At 42.7% G+C, this 19,798-nt stretch overlaps 1 protein-coding gene across 2 annotated transcripts in view; it reads left to right on the forward strand.

Moving 5' to 3' along the window:
• The first annotated feature begins 641 nt into the window (after positions 1–641).
• Positions 642–19,798, forward strand: part of baiap3 (BAI1 associated protein 3) — a 34,938-nt gene continuing 15,781 nt past the window's right edge. The window contains exons 1-7 of one of the 2 annotated variants that reach the window (XM_037087666.1): positions 642–766; positions 1,826–1,965; positions 10,024–10,166; positions 17,543–17,630; positions 18,456–18,539; positions 18,744–18,851; positions 19,246–19,305. In XM_037087666.1, the coding sequence (XP_036943561.1) occupies positions 10,033–10,166; positions 17,543–17,630; positions 18,456–18,539; positions 18,744–18,851; positions 19,246–19,305 (474 nt within the window). In that variant the 5' untranslated portion in view covers positions 642–766; positions 1,826–1,965; positions 10,024–10,032. Of the gene's footprint in view, positions 767–1,772; positions 1,966–10,023; positions 10,167–17,542; positions 17,631–18,455; positions 18,540–18,743; positions 18,852–19,245; positions 19,306–19,798 lie in introns of those variants that run through there. The other variant, XM_037087665.1, reaches the window with a different exon arrangement.

Genomic DNA, 19,798 nt, shown 5'->3' on the forward strand with positions numbered 1-19,798 from the left:
CTCCGCTCACGTATGCGCAGAAAACAGACAAGTGTGAAAACGCCTGACGTGTCCTGTGATGCAAGGGATTCAAAGTGCTTGGGCTCAGATTCATTTCCATGTGCTGTAAATATTACCGTAAGAGTGCCATTCGAAGAAGCTCTGTCAAGAAGGTGGTGCTTCTTTATTCATTACAAATATATTGATCCTGTGCTTAATCCTCCAAATTATGGCTCAGCTGTAATCATGAGGGGGGTTTAGAAAAAACACATAATGGTTTAAATGAGCATATTTGGTTGCCATGGCATGCTCGGTGCTACCAACAGTAGGTAACGGTGGACAAACAACAGGTTTAAGGGGAAGTGACTCAAATGGAAGCCTGTAACCACAGGTGTTAAGGTATTACAGTGATTTTAGCACAGTATATAAGTAAAGTGAAGAGCCAACCATTGACAGTAAGAAGTTATATTTCATTGGCCAGCAGTCTGTGTAATATTTACAAGTTGTAACATTGTGATAAATGGAGGGAACTGGTTTGTTTGTTTGTCTTTTGTCTTTTAAAGACCGACACTGAGACCTTTTGTGGTGGATCTTTGGTCTCCTGAGTTGCCGACTTATGCTCTCAGACCCTGAAAGGTTCGTTTAGATGTAACCTCATTAAAGCACTGGATGAGCTCATTAGGCAGAACAAAGTGGAAGTGGATGACTGACAGCTGAACCTGGTCCCTGCTGGAGCTCAGATTCTTCTGGGCGACATCCCTCAGCAACAGTCAGGTGATGCCTTCAGGTGCAAACCGTAAACTCTGGCTTTTCTTTTCATTCAAGCTCATGTGGTTGGAGGTGATGATCGTCTGTATCAAGCAACCCAGAGGTGGGGAGGAGAAATACGTTTACTCTTACTTGTTGAGGAATGAAGGCTCAAATAGGTGCAATTGGAGGAGTGAATAATAATAATAATAATATATATATATATATATATATATATATATATATATATATATATATATATATATATATATATATATATATATATATATATGAAAATACAGAAATAATCATGCTGGTAGAAATAAATAGGGGGACATGCAAAAGAAAAATGATGCAGATTTAAATACCTTGTTAAAAGAATGAATACGAATAAAATGTTAAATAAAACATTTAATGGGATTGGTACAAAGTCATATAAATACAGATGTGAATTAAAACAGAAACATCAGTGTATGTCACATATTATGAGGAAATGAATGCACATATTTTAAGAATATTTTAAAGTGTATATATTTGCACATTCTTTATTTTTAATTACCAGTCGTGTTGTACTCTGTACGTATCAGCAAACTGGGTAATGATTAAAATATTGGCTTGTGTTTTGTGTTACACAAACTTGTGTTTTGTTTTGTTTTTGTTTGTTTTTTTCAATCTTTTAAATTCTCTTTTTATCTGTACTCATTTCTGTTCTTGTGCTGCTTCTACAACCATATTTCCCTCTGCGAGGATTATCTTTTAATCTTTTAAGTCTTTACAAATATTGACATTGAAAAATGAAAAATTAAGGTAAATCCAGTCTTTCCTAATTATCTGTTGGCCATCTGGTGTCATTATTGTTCATCTTATGGACAGAATTAAAATCTGTGCGCTGTAAGAAATTCAGTTTCGATTTTAGATCACCTCAACCTTTCTTGTGTCGTGCGCTCAACGCGCGATTGCGATATTTCCGACAGTAGTCGAGGGGCTATGAAGTGTCGTCGCACTTCCTATGGCCATATTTGGGTGAGCATCGGTGGAGCGAGAGCTCAGGAAGCATTTCGAAGGACCAAAATGAGCTTTTGTCTGTCGTCTGTCACAGGAAAAATATCCAAACGTTGTTTTGTGTGAAGTTGATTGTGACGTTCAGAGGAAAACAGCGTCCTGCTGCAGAGAGAGGAGCAACTCTGACACACGCAGCACAGAAAAGATTTGTCACTGGGAAACTGTCTGGATACACAGGTAAACTGGATTTTTATCATTTAACAGCGTGGAAAATGACATCTTTTTATGAGAATGTTCCAAACAAATACATGCACCATGTTTAGCTGCTCATACTGTCATTACTGAGGAGGCTGGCTGATTGGCACCTGTTGATCTGAATTTTACATCATATGAAATGAGGCTTTTTTTTTCTGGACAGAGGATAAAGTTCTTCTTATGCACAGATGATATCAATGTGTGAATGAGTATATAATGAAGATTTAAAAGTCATCAATCAGATTTAGTCCACTTTTGGTGAAAAGGAACATTATAAGTGTTTTACTGTGTCTGTGGTCAAAAGTTCATCTTCTGGTCATAATAAAGATGTAAATGACCTGAAGACTAGTTCAACTTGTCTGCGTGAAAACAGATTTAGGAAGATTCTGGAAATCATTAATAAAAAATAAATAAATAAAATAAAAAAGGCTTCACCTGAACTTGTGGCGGTGGTTGGATGGTTTCATGAGGTTTTCCAATTTTTTTTTGTGAATCTTCTGCTGTTGTTCCTGTTACATAACATTACTCTGGATGTTTCTAAAAGCTAGAGACGCCCCACACACCCATTAACAACCCAAACACAAACACGTACAGGCAACACACACACACACACACACACACACACACACATATAAAGGTGCAACGGAGCAGCAGCACATCATATAAAGCATGAATTTCACGTGGAAGACGTGCTGATTTACTCATGAACGCTGGCAGAAAAACACTTGTTGGAACATTCGCCGGCTCATGTTGAAGATTGTGCTCCTCTCTGGTCTCCAGGTGAGAGCAGGACAGGTTCAGACCTTTTGATCCTGATGTGATTTTAACCCCTTTAGCAGTGTGCTGAGCCTCCTGCTGTGTATAAATCAATAATGTACTTTGGAGTGAGCTCTATCTCTCACTCCGTCTCACACACACACAATCATCCCCCCCCCAGTGACAGCCGCAGCAATTCTGAGCCTGTAATTTACCTGTGCTTTTAATATTGGCGATGATTAAACGTGTAGCTGATTAAAAGGGTAATAAAACAGGACTATGTTTCATTACTCGCTGCAGCGTAACGCAAATGAGGTGAGACTCTGTGCGGCTTTCTCTTCTCTTTTCTTAAGAAGAAACCTCGCCGCAGGTCATAACTCCACTTTCGACTAATCGTTATGAGTCCATTAGTCATCATTAATTAATCATTATCTCTTCTTTTCCTCACACAGTAGATCAGTGGTCATTATTAGAAAAAAAAATGTGTCTGTAAAAGAAGAAAAAAGGCAGTGTTTCCCCCCCCCCACACACTCACAGAGACGCTCATGAAAAGGTTATGTTAATGACGCACAGATACAGTGTTTGGTTGTTCTGGTTGGAAGTCGTCAGTAATTACAGCGTGCGTGAGCAGTTGTAAGACTTCAGAGCACACTTTGCATTGTAGCACATTGTGTTGCGTAAACTGTGAAGGTGGCGTTATTCCCCCTCGCAGACTCAGTGCTCGGCTGCTATTTTGGAGAGCGGTGTTGCTGCTGGAGTGATTGTTTTCGGGGCGACAAAGGACGCATTATCCGCGGTACAATAAGTGAGGAATTGCACCATTGTTTAAGTTTCATATTTGATGCGTGGCTGTCAGTGATTTCTGCCGCCTGGCTGTGCTGCAGACGCCTTTACCCCTTTCACAAACGCCGCCCCCCCCAAACACCCCAACCGTCAATTCCTGGGATTTTCTCTGGCAATCAATTTCCAAACCAGAGTGCCTGTCATGTGCCCTCACAACACAGACACCGGGAGCTTTTTGAGAATACACTGGCTGGGTGAGCTGCGTTTCTGCCGGATTATAGATTGTGCTGTATCTACAGGTGCATACAGTGTAGATCAGAGCCATGTCTACACTTGACCACATCAAATCCAGTGGAAAAGCTCGTTAAAAAGGCCCGGCAGCTCGATCGGTTTAGCTTATACAGTTTGTCCCTCAGGACCGGTCACGTGACAGCGTTGATGGCTGATGATGAGCCTCTCGGTTTCCTGTCTCAAAGGTTATGGCAGTCATGCCTTTCATCATCGGCGACACTGCAGGATAATCTACTTACAGTTATGATATGGATGTGTATCCCCTCAGGCTGATGTGTTAAATTAAGTACAGAGGAACGTGAAGGTCACAATATGCTCATCCTGTTTGACTCAATTACACAGACTGTCAATGCCGCCGTGAAAGGATCGCCGTTAATATTTCTCTTTCATTTGGCACCTCGGGAGGAGCGTAATGAATTCGATTGGGAAAAAAAAAAATCCTCACCTCTGTCTCTGTCACTCTGAAGCTTTCACAGTCACACACACACACACACACACACACACTAATGGCTTATGAAAGGTGCGTTATTGAGGAAAAACACAAAGGCTAATCTCGAGGCGTCTGATCGAAGCGGCTAATGACTGACTGGAGTGGAATGTAAAGCTTGTAACTGTATTGACGCGCCGCTGTATCTCTCTGTGTCTTTTTGTCTGACGTTTAAAACATCCAACGGGGGAAAAGGAACGACAAGTGGGAACAATAGTTGCGAAGAGCAAGCTCATGAGTCATGTCGAAGCGTTATTCATGAGTGACTGACACCTTTGGGTTAAACAGTGACTGGCAGAGAAAAACAACGCTGGGGAGAAAGTCTTTCACCGGCACCTGGATTCTGATTGTGCTGTGTGTGTCTGTGGCCTTATCGACCGCTCTACTTCTCAATGTGAACTACGTATAATTTACTCCCCTGTTTGACCGCGCCAAGATGGACGTATTTAAACATCAAGGGTCCGTTCTCTCCGTCATCGCAGAATTCCATTTACCTGTATTTACCAGCCCCCTTTTCCTCTGCTGTTACCATAGAGACACTCACATCCCTATCAGCAAGGCGCCTTTGGCTGCCGGGCTCATTGGCTCTCTCAGGAGAGAGACACTGGTGAGCAAGTGTTTCCTTGGCACGACTTCGGCACCGATGTAGCGAGAGAGGCATTTACTTGGCTTTGACAGTGTTTCCTTGGCAGCCGGCGCCCCACTGTCGGTGGCACGTCGACCCGTTTTGTCACTTTGGGTTGACGGCTGAGACAGAGTGAAATCCAGTTGGGAGAGATCCACTCCTGTAATTGAAATGAGTCCACCTGGGAGAAGCTGCTCCGCGGTGCCTGTTAGCTGTCAACAGTCCTTCCTTTTCCAGCCTTGCATGTATAGTGGATGTGATGTGACGCCTGAGCACGGTGTTTATTTTCTGCCTGTGACACCTTAGTCTGAAGTTGGAGAAACATTTTTCCTGTTTACAACAGCAAGAATGAAACAAATGCCTCAGATATTTCAGCTGCGCAGCCTTTTTAAAGATGTCACAGAGAGAGCGCAACGGGGTTTTTTATCTAAGCAAGTAGAGCGTAAAGGCAGGGAAGGTTTCTCACCTTGGAGACTCTGATCTTTAGTGACAAAATGCTGATAAATGCAAAGTTGTCTCAGCAGTCAAGCAAAGCCTGACAACCATGATTCATTGAGTAATTGGTTTTAATCTATTAAATGTCAAAATCATTTTCCCAGAGCCCAGAGTGACGCCTTAAAATAGCTTCTTTTTGTGCAACTCGTAGTCTTGTCATTAAAGAGAAGCAGTTAATCCTGTCACTTAAGACGATGGAACCAGCAAATGTTAACGTTTAGTTACTGAACAGCTTGACTAAAAAATGAATCCAGTAACTGCTGCAGCTGTGTTTTCCTGTGTTGGACTGTTTAATAAAATCTGTAGCATGGATATTTTATTTTTTTAAAAAAAATGAATATACTGGATTCAAATGTCCAAAACCTGGATAAGCTCTGTGGTTTCTTGACATTTCCTTTGCCACTTCTGTCTGTATAAAATGTCATAATCATTTTCCAAACCATGTATAGAGGATAGTGAAGGAGGGACTAGAGTGTCTAATGCAGCATCACCGGTGTGGATGTGGGTCAGGGTTAGACACCATGATTGCAGTGTTTCTGTACATATTCTGCAGCGGCTCAGAAAGGAGGGAACACAAGACTCGCTCAGTGACTTTTGTGACTTGGAGGTGGGGATGGAAAACCAACGGCTGATATCTTGACTCCTCTCTGCGTCTCCTATAAGACCGATAATGACACCAGCAGCAAAGTGTATACACCCCAGTGTGGTATTCGGCGCAGAGACTTCTTGCGTAGACCCCAAGGAGGTGGGATTCTCAGAACAGTTGAAAAGAAAAATTACACAAATCTAAACCACGATAAAACAATGTTCGCATGTGTTTTTTTTTGTTTGTTTGTTGTTTTTTTTGCAGTTTTAGAGCATTTGGATCTCCAGAATCTGAATCCCCGAGTGCAAAATGAACCTCTTGTTTATTGCGGATAACCAAATAAAGTTCGCTATCATACTCCCGTATTTGTGACATGTTTTCGGGCGCAGTCACGGTGGAGATTGACAGCACGGAACATCAACAACTCTGAGATTCAGTCAGATGTAAAGAGCTCTCTGAAGACTTTTGGCAGTGATGCTCGGAAAAGCATTCAAGGATAAATCCATCATACGAGAGGCAGATTCCCTCTTCAATAGACCACAAGGCGATACCATGAGATGTGTACCATGTTGACGACGTGCCGGCTAGCTGAGTGTTTATACAGACACATTCCCTTTGACTGAAAATAAATAGCAAGGCGTCACCTTGTCCCTGTCTGAGGGAATTCCAACAGTTTCTCATTGGAAATGCCACACTGATGATATCTGAAGGAGCGGGAGTATCGACACTTCAGTCTAATTGCGGAAAGTGCGGACACTCCAAGTGGATAACAGGTGTCAGCCTCCCAGATCGATAGCATACTGTCCTTTGGCTCGGCCAGCGATGCAACTTGCATTACGAATTTCTGGCATTCTCTGCGCTGAAGAGCCGACTGCTCGCCGCTCTATGTTGCAGTTGGCCCAGAGCACCGAATGATAGCAGCCACGCAGGCAAATATGTTTCATTTTCTGGATCCGTGTCGGTGTAAGCACAGTCATTTCAAAACAGAAAAACCTTCAGCAGTGCCATCTAAGAGAAAAAATAAGTCAAAATGAATCAACAGTTCTTATGAAATGAGCAGCGTCAGCTCAGATCTCTCTCCACGAGCGCACTCAGCTAATTGTCCTCGATTGCAGTTGGATAATAACGGTGACTATTGTGTCTTTTGCTGGCTGGAGACTCTGAACAAGCCCCCGGCCCACGGTTCATCGCTTCCTTTTCACACAGATGTACAGACACTGGCTGTCAACTATTGAAAAGAGTGTCTGGCTGTCTGCATCTGTCCGTCTGTCTCTTGTAACAACTTCTCCATCAATCAAAGCCTCTCTCTCATGTCCTTGTTGTTCCTCTCTTTTTGAGTGCTCTGTCTCTTCCCTCTTCACTGCCGTTCATCGGCACGCTGACTGTCGGAGGCTCTCAAAGCCATCCAGGTGGAGCTGGTTCCATTTATAACAGCCTTGCATCGCGGTTAAAAATGCCGCAAATTGGACAAGCAGGGACAAAAGTGATTGGATGCAGTTAGGGAGTCACTTTGATTTGACAATCAGCTTCACTCTCTTCCTCAGTTGCCAGGCAGATGTGCGAGCATCCCTGAGTGATTCGTTTTTAGCAGCTGACATTTATGCGATTAATGACCTCGCAATCGAATCACCTTCATGTGGTTTTTTTTCTCATTTAAATGAATAATGAAATGAAATGTACACAGCCCCGCCGCCTCAGTGGCACGAGCTGTTGTGCTGTACTTGAAAAACTGTGGCAGCTCATAAATGTATTCTGTTCCTGCGAGGGTTCAGTGACCGACTTCGATATTGAACCGCAGGTATTTATAGACGTCCAACCTTCTGCTGAGATTAAAGGATTAAAACGTAATAACAGGTAGATATACTGCTGATACATGATGAAGTTCAGCATCTGATGTGTGATAGAAAAAGGCCATGAAGGAGCATTACATTTAAAAATGATGGCGTCAATTATACGGCTCTTGAGGATGAAGTATCCAGTTTATATCTGGCTTCCTGTTCCTGCAGACTCAGACTCAACCTCAGCCTTTTATGTTGTGGACCAAACTGAGCTGATATACAGGCAGTTATTGTGCTATTGCAAAGAAACTGCAAAGTTTGCTTACTTAACATTTTTTCCTCCACCCTTGTACTTGAGGAAAATGCAGAGCGGCACACTTCCAGTGGATATACATGAGCAGAGCGCTTTATCTTACTCTCCAGCTCCTCCTCTGTGGGGAGCACCGACAGTGCACAATATTATTATGAGGTCACGTAATTCAGTTAAACTTTAAACACACCATGAAGCCAAAATGAGAGTTTACTTTATGGCGCTTGGGTCTCAGCGAATTGCTTAGCAACACAGTGACCGATCTCTCTGAGGTCACCAGATGGGCTCATTTTTCCAAATTCAGATTTCACAGTCCTGATAATGTGAGTGTACCTGAGTGTGCCTGCGAAAGCTTCGATGGCAGTCCTGCTCCTGTTAGACCCTCTCAGAGAGAAAAGCCTTCATGTGGTAAAGTCTGTGAGCAAGTCATGAATTTATCTAATGACTGATTATTATGTATAGTGATTGTATTCCCGTTTGATATATCTTGGATAATAGAATTTTAGGTGGATTCATGAAAAAGTTACTGTTCTTGAAAATTGAACAGAATTGTATTAGATGTGATTTGTGACACTTTTTTTACAAAATATGATGTTTGGTCAAAGGAAAGAAGAGAGGTGTTTTGATTGTATGCTGGTAAAAGAAAACAATTATGAGATAAACATTAATTTGCTGACTTGTGAGAGTTACATGAGTGAAACAGTTACACTGTGTATGTTGGTATCTACAGCTGGAGACAGCGAGCCTTTCAGGGATTTATCAGACGCTTTTGTCCAAAGCAACCCACAGTAATTCATACACTCATACACTGATGGTGGTAGCTGCCATGCAAGGTGCCGACCAGCACATCAGGATCAGTTTGGGGTTCAGTGTCTTGCCCAAGGACACTTTGACATGCAGACGGGGAATCAAACTAGTGACCTTCCGATAACAAGATGCTGGCTCCACCGCTGATCCACAGCCACCCCAGTCATTATCATCATCATCATTATCATCATCATCAAGTTTGTGCTTCTCATTAAATCTGTAAACCCACATTTGAGGACATTTTCCAACAAGCTGTTCCTTTTGTTGACTGTCAGTACAAATCTCTATATTCTCTGTCTGACTTTGACTCAGCTGTGTCTGTTGATGCACAGTACTGTTACTCCTCTACATCTGTCACTTCCAGTTACTCGTTACTGTTGAGATGACATTGTTTTATACCATTTTTTATGTACCTCTCATACCTGTCCAGTGAAAAACATGCATACTCAGTTTTAGGAGGAGAAAGTGTTTCTTTCTTCAGCTATTGAACATTTTTTTTCCTCCGGGGGAAGAAGAACTTCTCCCTCAGCAGATAAACATTATAAGGCTTATTCAAATGAGTGATTTTACACTAATGAAAACATAACTCGTAATATTTTTTTCCGATTTTGCCAGAAAATCTCCCTAAAACCTCCACACTCTCCTGTCCCAGGTCTATAATTAACACACTCAGAAACCATTTCTGCATACAGCACTCTTACTTAGCTCTTTTCTTCTTGCCATTTTGTTTTAGTGACACAGCAGTCTTTTATGAGATTGCTACTATGAGGCTCTTGTGGCTCTTAGCTCGCCAAGGCTCATTTGCACATTTCATACAAAGAGTGATCCCGAAAATAAAAGTCAACTGACTCTGGAGTGACCAGACTAAAACGTACAAGATAAATTTCACACCCTGCGGCGTCAGTTCGACTCAGACGGAAATAGAACACACTTTCTGCCGGGGAAGAGTATAATTATGCTTAAATAATGAGGGGAGGTGATTATGCGACTGATTAGACCAAAAGAATCCCCCAAACTAATTGTGTTTCTAGAAGCAACATAAATATGATCCCCCCCTGCTGAACTTTAACGTGTTTTGCCTCAGGGGCGTGACGTCTGCTCTCTGTGTGTCCGTCCTGGCAGTGAACGATCATGACGACGCTGCTGGACCTGAAGAGCAGCGTGCTGAGGCAGGTGCAGAGGAGCCAGTCGCTGCGGAGCCGAAGGGAACCGCCGCCCACCGCCGGCAGCCCCCTCACGCACTGTCCCGAGCCTTTACCTCGCAGGTGAGTCCCTGCTGTGCACACGGACACATGCTTATGTTTCCAGGTATTCCAAAGGCTTTTTGATCATGTGGCACTTGTGGATTTTGTGGGAACTTTGTACATAGCACTGTCTCTTTAAACACGTTATTAATAACTCCTCTGGGGTTCCATGCAGCCCAGTCGTCAGGAATGTGTTCACATTTGGATGTGTCATAGGCCTACGTACCATATTGACATCTACTGAAACCTGTCAGACCACGCTCACATTACATATTCAGGACCTGACTTTCATGTACGGAGGTGGAGGGGATGGTGGTGGCAGTCAAGCCAGTGATCGCAGTTTGAGTTGCAGCCTTAATAAAAGTGAAACCACTGGATTTCTTTCAGGGGACCTCTGGACAGTTTCCAGCCGTGTTTGTGGTGCAACAGACAGTTATTTTTGACAAGAAGTCGGGACATCTCCAGACGTGGTTGTGGTGTTTTTTAAGCCAAGACATTGTCTTTTTCTAAGCCTTGAAAGTGGTTTTGTACCAAAATCTAACCAGATAATAAGCACAGCGGTGTCACGCCACAGAAATCGACCTTAGCATGAACATAAACATGAAGTTTTGACGTATCCCTCACTTGCAACATACATTGCCAACCTTAATTCTGCAGATCGGGTTGGTTCATGACTCTTTTTACCTTCATAGTTTACCTCATGATAATAAATTGATGCTGAACATTTAAATGGAAGCTTGTATAGCTTGAACTTTGTGTCTTTTCATATTAGGAGTATGGGCTTCTTTTTGGTTTTGAACTGCATTGCTGTTAGATGCATATTAATCCTAACTTGAATTTGAGCAAGAAGCAGGAGGCAGGCTGATTAGTGATATATCACTCTGTCTAGAAAGATCGTTTCTAAATACAGTTAATATTCGTCTGATTGTTGCCTATTAGAGTAATAGCTTCTATAATGAGAGTCTTTTTATAGGGGAAATTTGAATAGCAGACAGTGTAGCTCAGAAAGATAATGACAGCCTTTACGTAAACAGCACAAGCTCATAAGCATCAAATCATGGTTGTTATTTATTTGTTCTCCACTTGCCGTCCAGCTGGAGCCACAGGCCATCATTTCTTGTCAACAGCGAGCGTTTTTATCGTGGTTGACATTTATTCCAGAGTTGTGACTTGCTGTGAGCGCGCCCCGCACGAGCCGCCTCGCTCCCAAAGGAAACATCAACCGCAGTATTACATGCACAGTCAGGTTCAAACGCTGCTTTCTTACACGACAAGGTTCTCGCGTCCATGTGTCTCCTTCAGCGTGTGAGTGCTGAATCAGACAGCATATCGCCTTATATTTTAGCTTCCGTCTGTGTGTGAATCCATACATGAAAGTTATAGCGCCTCGAGTGCCTTGAGTGTTGCGTTGGGTATCTTTCAGTGGTTTCACATATTTTAGAGAGTCAATCAAGAAAGACTTCCAAACATGCAATCCAGAAAATAAACAGATCCCAGCTGGGAATTTGAAGATGTGTCATTAGTTATTTCAGCCTTTCTGTGTAACTGCCTGAGCATCTACAGCAACACATGTGTGTTCATATGCATTTAGGCTTGATGATCTATATGCAGACTGTTCTGTGTTCTGTGTATGCTTTCAGGTTTGTCACGTAATGTAGTATACTGTCTTGATTCATGTGTTTGTCAGCACTGTGTTCTTAGAGAACAAACAGGATCTAAGTGAGTTTGGTATTTCGGTCTTGATCTCGTCTGATCTCTCCCACCATCTTCTCCTGTTCAGCGTTGTCTTTTCCTCGCCTGCCAATGTGCCACAGGTGAGATCGTCTGATTTTTTTTTTCAGCCTTGTTTTGAAGCTTCATCTGAAGCCAGAATTAATAGTATGAACCTGAGGTTTCTATAGCAACCTACACGCAGGCTGCTGCCAGGACGTGAACTTATACTTGTAATGACGACCGTGTCTATTTTTAACATGAACGATAACCTCAGACGCTGTGTTCAACACTGATCGATTAAGGATTGATGAGAGTGATTCTATTCCTGCAGAGCGTGTGCATGTTTTTATTCAGCATATTCTTCATATGTTTTATCAAATTAACATTTCCATCTATTTTTTTTTTTTACACAGTCTGTGCAACATCTGGCCCAGTACGTCCCTGTTTGAGTCCTTCATTAGAGACTGATTTAAACAGTCAGTATCTCACCTTCTTCTCATTTCCCTCGCCACCTCCCCGGTGCTGCAGCCTTCCCACTGAGCCTCAGCCGTGCACATACCCAGAGTGCTCATCATTAGAGGCAGGCCGCTGATCTTTGTTATCCATTCAGGCTGCCGCTGCCTTGCCTGCACTCTCGCTTTAATTGAGAATTTGCAAATGAGGCCGGGTGGATTTGGTCTGCTCCGTCCGCAGTTGTTGACCTAGTAGTCCAGTCGGCTGCCAGAGCTGAGAGTAGCGTGAGGGAGGTGAACGTTTTAATTCAGTCGAGCAAATTATGGTTTTACCCCCACAGTGAGTGAGCAGGTTGTTCGAGCCTGTGGAAGTGCACGAGCCACGGTCAGAGATGAGCTCGGACGAGTGTAATACAGCATAAAACAAGTAGGGATTTACATTTAAATGTACATTTTGGTTTATCGTTGTTTGCTTATTTCACTGACTTCACTCCACAGCGGTGGACCACGACGTGCTTTTAATCGTGAGCTCACCACAGGGTCATTAATGAATCTGACTCAGTGTCACTGTTGAGTTCATTTTTTTTTTTAATTAATGCAGAATAACACAGTTGGTTTAGAACGACAGTAACAGGAAACTGAAATGAGCATGCGAGTACAGTAATTACTGACAGACATATTATACATTTAAAATATAAGGCCGGTGTTACTCTGTATTCTTATTGTTGCCAGTAAATCAACTAAAACAACCAAAACTAATTCCGTCTCTCAATATTTACCAGTGGATCAAGCCCGTCTGTGGCACTCAGTCCCAGCTATACAAAGATGTTTTTAAAAGTCTTTTGTATCTTCTAACTGAAAGATTCACTCCTGCATCATGTTTGTTTCATCATGTTGGCTTTCAGCTGTATATAAGTTGTGTCCTGATTTTGCAGCTTCATAATAAAAGCTTTAAAATAGCTAAATTGCGAAGAACTTTTGTTGTGAAGAATCGGTAGGATATTAAATGTGTTCATCACTGAATTAGCGGAGCTTTGTTAGCAGCTTTTCTTCGATGATTCTGCAGGGAGGAAGAATATTTACAGTTGCTCATCTGGCCGCTACCTTCCAGTGGGTCCCCTGTTGGAATGGAGATGATAATCCCTGACACTCTGGGCTTACATGCTGAGTCCACATGTGGAGGGAAAGGCTGTTTTTAGCAGAGTTCCACCAAAGATGTGATTTTCTTTCTCAGATTGGGACATTTCGAAGAAGAAAGAAGAAAAAACTAAACGACAACCTTAAAAAAAAAAAAAAAATCCCCCAAAAAAAACAAATGAATACAAATGTTTTAGATTAAGTGACGCATTAGTGGTGCTGATCCAAGAATCAGTGTTGTATGTGTAACTTTAGCCTGGGAGTGAGCAACTTTTTGACTTACTTTTTGACTTTTGACTTACTGTTCTTAAGTTAAATCACGGTGACTGCACGCTGTAATCACTGATGAAAAAGTGGCACCATCTGCTCACGGATTGCCTCGCCACAAACCTCTCAGTTCAGTGTGTTATTCAGTCTGACACCAGGCTCGATTTTTTTTTTCTGAGAAAATTAAGGTGTCATTACGGCACAAAAGGAAGCGAGCCTGCCATTGCGTAACCACAACAGGAAGAGGCATCGCTCTCCCCCTGGTCGCTGTCCTCAGGTAAATGGTCGCACAGATGAAATAATTGTGAAAACTGCACGCTGCAAAGAAAAAGAAGCCCACTGACGGAGGCACAGCCTGGAGTTTTCAGTTGTTTATAACGTGTCGAACATGAGCGCAACTCATTAAATTGTTTTTAATAGTCTTTGGGCAACAATGCAGCTCCATGGCACAGAATGATATGTATCAGGCTTCACTCGTGAGTCGGATCAATTCATTCGGCTTGATTGATTTTGTTTTTCCAGTGAGATTTGTTGCCAGTATGGAAAAGAAATCATCGGCCTTATCTTTTAAATCCTCTGATACATGCAGTTCTGGTCATTAGTTACAGTCATGCTGTCCATTCAACGGGGAGAAATATCCACAATATGTTATATCATCTTCACCAAACAGCTGGCTACTGTCAGGGCTTCTAGTTGGGAGTCTCAGAGAACAGAGAGATCCTATCAGAGCTGTTTCAGTCGTATCTCCGGCCTTTTCACCTGCAGTGTTTAGCTGCCTAATCAAATGTGTAATTAGAGTAAAACAAAGCGTCTTGTGTGTAGCATCTGAGAGGGGATCCTTGTCATGGAGATCCTCGGCGCCGATAGCAGCCGCAAGCGCGATGAATCCTAATAAAAAACATCTTACTTCAGTGGAATGTATACAGACGTCACGTTGTCTTTCATGCTGCAGACAACAGTGATGCCCGCTCTATTAATCATTATGTATGCGCTGCCACATGATGTTGAAGTTTGAAGCGAGGGTTTGCTGTCACCGTCACGCTCCCAATTAGCCACATCCGAACGGGCAGCGAGAAGAAGTTCAGAGTGTTGATGTTTTTGGTTTTTTTTTATTTCTTTTTTCCTTTTTATTTACTCTCCAGACGGGAAAACACAACTGAATGAATACTGAAGATAAACGGGAATGAAATGACGGTTTAAAAAAAAAAAAAAAAAGAAAGAGGGAATGAAAAAAAAATGAACCTGTTTCCTAGCAACATCAAATCCGTTTGTTATTCTGGTGGCATGTGTGTGTGCGTGTGCGTGTGTGTGTGTGTGTGTGTGTGTGTGTGTGTGTGTGTGTGTGAGAGAGAGAGAGAGAGAGAGGTTGAAAGATATCAGTACCATCTTTTTTTTTTTTCTTTTTTAGATGTATCCAATCAGAATGGACTGGATTTTATTTCTGCTCATGAACACGTCGTCCCCCGAGCTCCAAACAAAAGATCCCAGACTGTCGGGACAAATCCTCGAGCTGTTTGCTTGACTGACGGAAGATGGGACAGATTTCTGGATGGGAGAATGCCCTTGATGATGGGAGATGGATGTGGAAAGAATTGAGTGTCTCTCAAGTATTAAAATCAAATGGAGCTTGTTTGCACTATATGTGCAAATGAGAACTGTAAGCTCCCAAAAAGTATAAACAAAACCCTCTCGTCTCTTGTCAGCAGCAACAGGCTTTGTTTGTGGAGTCATTCACTGATCATAGATTCTGGATTTATGGTGTCAAGCTTTCAAACACTGACGGAGGGTTTTTAGATTAGAAACACAACTCTGTTTTTGATGGGTATTTGGAAGAAATCAACAAACACCATGTGGCTGAAAACTGAAGGCTTTTCATTGTTGTGCTTCTTGTAATAACAAGTGAAAGATTACAAACAATACTTTTGTCATAAATCCAAGACTTAGATATTGGATTAGTCAATTACAGGAATTTTGATTATTGAACAATCAAAGAACCCATTTTTTAAGTTAAACTAGCTGAAAGTCACCAGTTCCTACTTTTAAAATAAGCGTGCTGCTGTTTTCTTTTCAGTTTCTTGTGACATGATGATACATTTGTTCAGCTTTTGTACTGTTGGTACGACGAAACAAGCAATCACACTTGATATTAAAATTGGAATGTGTATCTGGATATGTTACCTGTAGAAGCTTTTACACCTAGTTTTTTATCAATGTGTTGTTGTTACCTTCATTGCGATCGGATGTCTGTCCTTCTGTGCAAAGCTGCATGGGGGTTTTGGCGGCACATCAAAAAATCACAGAGTTGTTAAATCAGGGGAAACTTTATAAACTTGTCTACAACTTTTATTCAATTATTTGCCCCCTCTTGAAAATTCAGCAATGGCGACACATTAAATGAGTTAGTTGTATAAAAGATATTTAGTCAGTTTGTCCCATTATGTTGAAGTACTGTGATTAGACTTCTCAATGACGGGATCAGTTATACGTCTTTTTGCACAGATGAGTGCAGTCCACACCATCACCTGCAGTTATTTCTTCCTCTATATCATTTTGCTCCCATGTTCATTCATTTTGTATGCAGCTCTGTTGGAAAACACATTATGGAGCTTTCATGTCTGATAAAAGACATATTGTTAGAGGCCGGTCTCTTTTATTCCAACAGCAATTTATATTTTATGTTAGCTTAAAAATGAATAACTATTAGCGTTATGTTGTGTGCAGACGCCAGCACGTTGCACATATTGTATTTACGTGTACCTGTTAATGATGTCGACTTTGTGAAGCTGTGAAAAGGACTTTGTACTGTTTTCTTCATTCAGCGGAGTTGTAGAGAAAATAATCGCAGCCCTGCTAAAAAGCAAGACAGCGGGGGTGCGCTTGTTACTGCAGCAATTTCCACCGAACGGAGATTAACTACCCTAATCTCGTATTGATTAAAGGTTTCAATCATTTTAACCGAATCACCTTCTCAGGTTTTACTGGGTTTCAGGCCGGTGGAAACCAGACCGGCTCTCCCAGCGTGGCTGCCATTAGTCCTCATCAATACCTCGGGGGTTGCCATCCGCTCCCCCACCACGAAGAGAGCCAGTGGGTGCTGGGATAGGCTGCTACACGCCCGCTGTGATGCGATGACGCTAATAAAGGAGCGTGACAGGGCCTCTGTGGACGGCTCTTCTGTGTGATGTGACGTCGTAGGAGACAGAGGCTGGAGGAGGCGGTGGTGTGGAGGCAGACAGCGTGGCTGTTGGGAGGAAGATGCCCTGCTGAGAGATTTGGGAAGGATGAGAGCGAGAGGTTGGGGTGATGGGTTGGTGGGGGAAATCCCAAGGTGTTCGGCCCTTCCCTGCCTGGATGTGCCTCCATCACCATGACAACTGGGGCCAGCGGGAGTCCGGGGATCCACTCACACCTGGAGGAAACAGAAAACATCATTTGCATTTTGCACACAGCACTGCTAATCATAGTAGATCAACATGGTTCATGCAGGGTGCAGACATGCTGGATTGCTGAGAGCTTTGGTCCAGAGTTGATGTGGCTTCTCAGCGTATGAGATTAGACTGTGTTTGATGGCGAATAAGGCGCTGAGCTGCAGGCGACCACGTCCAGCAGTTGAACGTGGAGTGGAAACATGATCCCATCAGTGTCACCGAATCCTGCTTTGTTTTTTAATCACAACAGATGAGAGGATGTATCTGTTTACCATAACATAACATAACATAACATAACATGCATTTCACCTCACTTTCTCTCCCCACAATTGCCGTATTTCCCTCTCACTTCGTCGCCGTTTAGGAGATTAATCGTCAATCTGTTTCCTCATCTCGGCAGGATTTCCGAGGAGAGCGTGGAGTTCTTTGAGCGCGTGAATGCCGTCCTTCAGAAACAGGAGAACATGCTGCGGGCCGCCCAGGCTGAGGTAACCCACGCCCCAAACCTTCCACCTTTCCATCTGTTACGCATTTGAAGCACGTTTGTGAAGCTAGAGGGCCTCAGCGCTGTCATTCAGCCCGCTGTGGTGCCCAATGTGACGTTTGTAGACAGAAGGGCTGGGGTGAGTCGGACGCTCAGAAGACTGGGAGCTCAGCTGTGACAAGCTGCTGTTGGTGGCGGTGTTCAGCTCCTTCTGCTGATACTGCTAACAAGGCAACGGTGCTGTATTAACATCTCTGCTGAGAGCTTCTGGTGTCCTTCTGTCCTAATTGCTGTAAGAAGGGGGAGGGAAAACAGTCGTCATTGAAACATGTAGTAGAGACAAGACATAACATTATCTTCTCAGAACTTAAATTCCGGCTTTATGTCCCTTATGGTGGACATCTACATTTGGAACGAGTCTTCTGAATTTGGCATATATCAGCTGGCCAGGATCCAGACAAGTATTCTGGCGAGAGTGGCGTAAAAATAAAAACAAAACACTGCTTTTTCATGATAACTGTGTATCCTCTGTCATGAGTTTTTAGATTTCCTCTCTCTCAGCTGGCCATTGCTGGTTTTTACGATGCGTTCAAGTGCAGCTCTTTGGCTGCAACACAGGAGCAACAACAGTCAGCCTTTGTCACAACTAGCTGTTTGATGTCAGTTTTGCATGTCTGGGTCCTTAAAAATCTGTGGAGATGTTACATTTAATACATAATACATTTCTGTGACCTCCTCTATGCAGTTCTCAGTCTACACAGCCTTAAGGAAGGCTTTTTTTTGTTTTGGTTTTTTTTTTTTGGACTGAACTGTTTCTGTCCCCTCGCAGTGCCAAAGAGGGGCCTGCACGGTGCCTCCACCCCAGGAGCATGTGGACCAGTCCTTTATCCCTGACAGAATCAGCAGGACCGAGGTGAGTCGCCGCAGCTCTTACTGTCTTCCGTCGTGTCTCTGCAGGAATTAAATCTTAAAAGTCACAATAACAGTATGCGGTTATCTATTTATTTTTTTCCTCCCTGCTTTTGATGTGCAGCAGAGCAAAAATAAAAATTACGTAGGCAAAAGAATATTTTGTTTTTTGAAGGGTTGTTATTAAGCTGAGTGTGTTTCCATGTAGCTCGACCTGCTTTATGAGGAAGCTGTGTACACCGTGGTCAGCCGGGTGGGAGTGCCTTCATCGGAGCATGTGAAGAGCGATGAAGAGCTGTTTGCTTACTTGCTAAAGGTATCTATCTATCTATCTATCTATCTATCTATCTATCTATCTATCTATCTATCTATCTATCTATCTATCTAGACTCTCTAAATCTGTGTAACACTTACGAGAGTGTTATTTGTTGTGAGCAGGCTGGTGGTATCTGAGCAGATGCTCTCAGCTCAAACCTGTTTAAACATCAGAGCCCAGTCGTGCTGTTATTCAGCTGTGATATTACATCCATTCAGATAGTGTCTTGCTTTGTATCTTAACCTCTCCTGTGTCCTTTGTGGGTGCCCGTTTTTTAAGGCATGTTTCAAATTTCCCTGCTGAGCTCTGACTAAACCGAATCGTTTGTGTGGGAGCTTCAGTTGTGTTCAGGTTTTTTTTTATAACTCAGACACTTTCTGAACATCTCTTCAAGGTGTTCGATATGGGTGAAGAGGAACAAGACATCATTATCCAGAAGGTTCAAGAAGCCAAGGTAAAGACACTTTGTACATGAGTCACTGACAATTCAAATGTATTCTGAACAACATCCTTCAGATAGATTGTGGCAGTGGAAGCAAAGTCCTTATTCATCAGTTTGCTCAATTAAAGGGAAAACTGTACCTTTATAAAGATTTTGAAGGAGTATACCAGTATTTGTGTTAAGTTTTAGCTTCTTGACTCAAGTTTATGGTGTTTCATGAGGAAAAGGGAAAACCTTTATTGATCTCACATATCATACAATGTACAACAAGGTGAAACTCTGCATTTAACCCGTCCTGACGGAGCAGTGGGCGGTGCGCAGCCTGGGGATCGACTCCAGGTCTTAGCTATTGCCTTGGTCAAGGTCACCGACTGTAGAAATAACCTGGTGTGTTTGATGGATGGAACAACTGGAACACATGTAAACTTTGCACAGAAAGGCCGTGTGATGGCGGGTTAACCACTGCGGCGCGGTGTGGCCCAATTTCAGACTTTTATGTATTTTT

Source organism: Acanthopagrus latus, chromosome 23 (genome assembly GCF_904848185.1).
Source record: "Acanthopagrus latus isolate v.2019 chromosome 23, fAcaLat1.1, whole genome shotgun sequence".
In the NCBI taxonomy this organism is placed as follows: Eukaryota; Metazoa; Chordata; class Actinopteri; order Spariformes; family Sparidae; genus Acanthopagrus; species Acanthopagrus latus.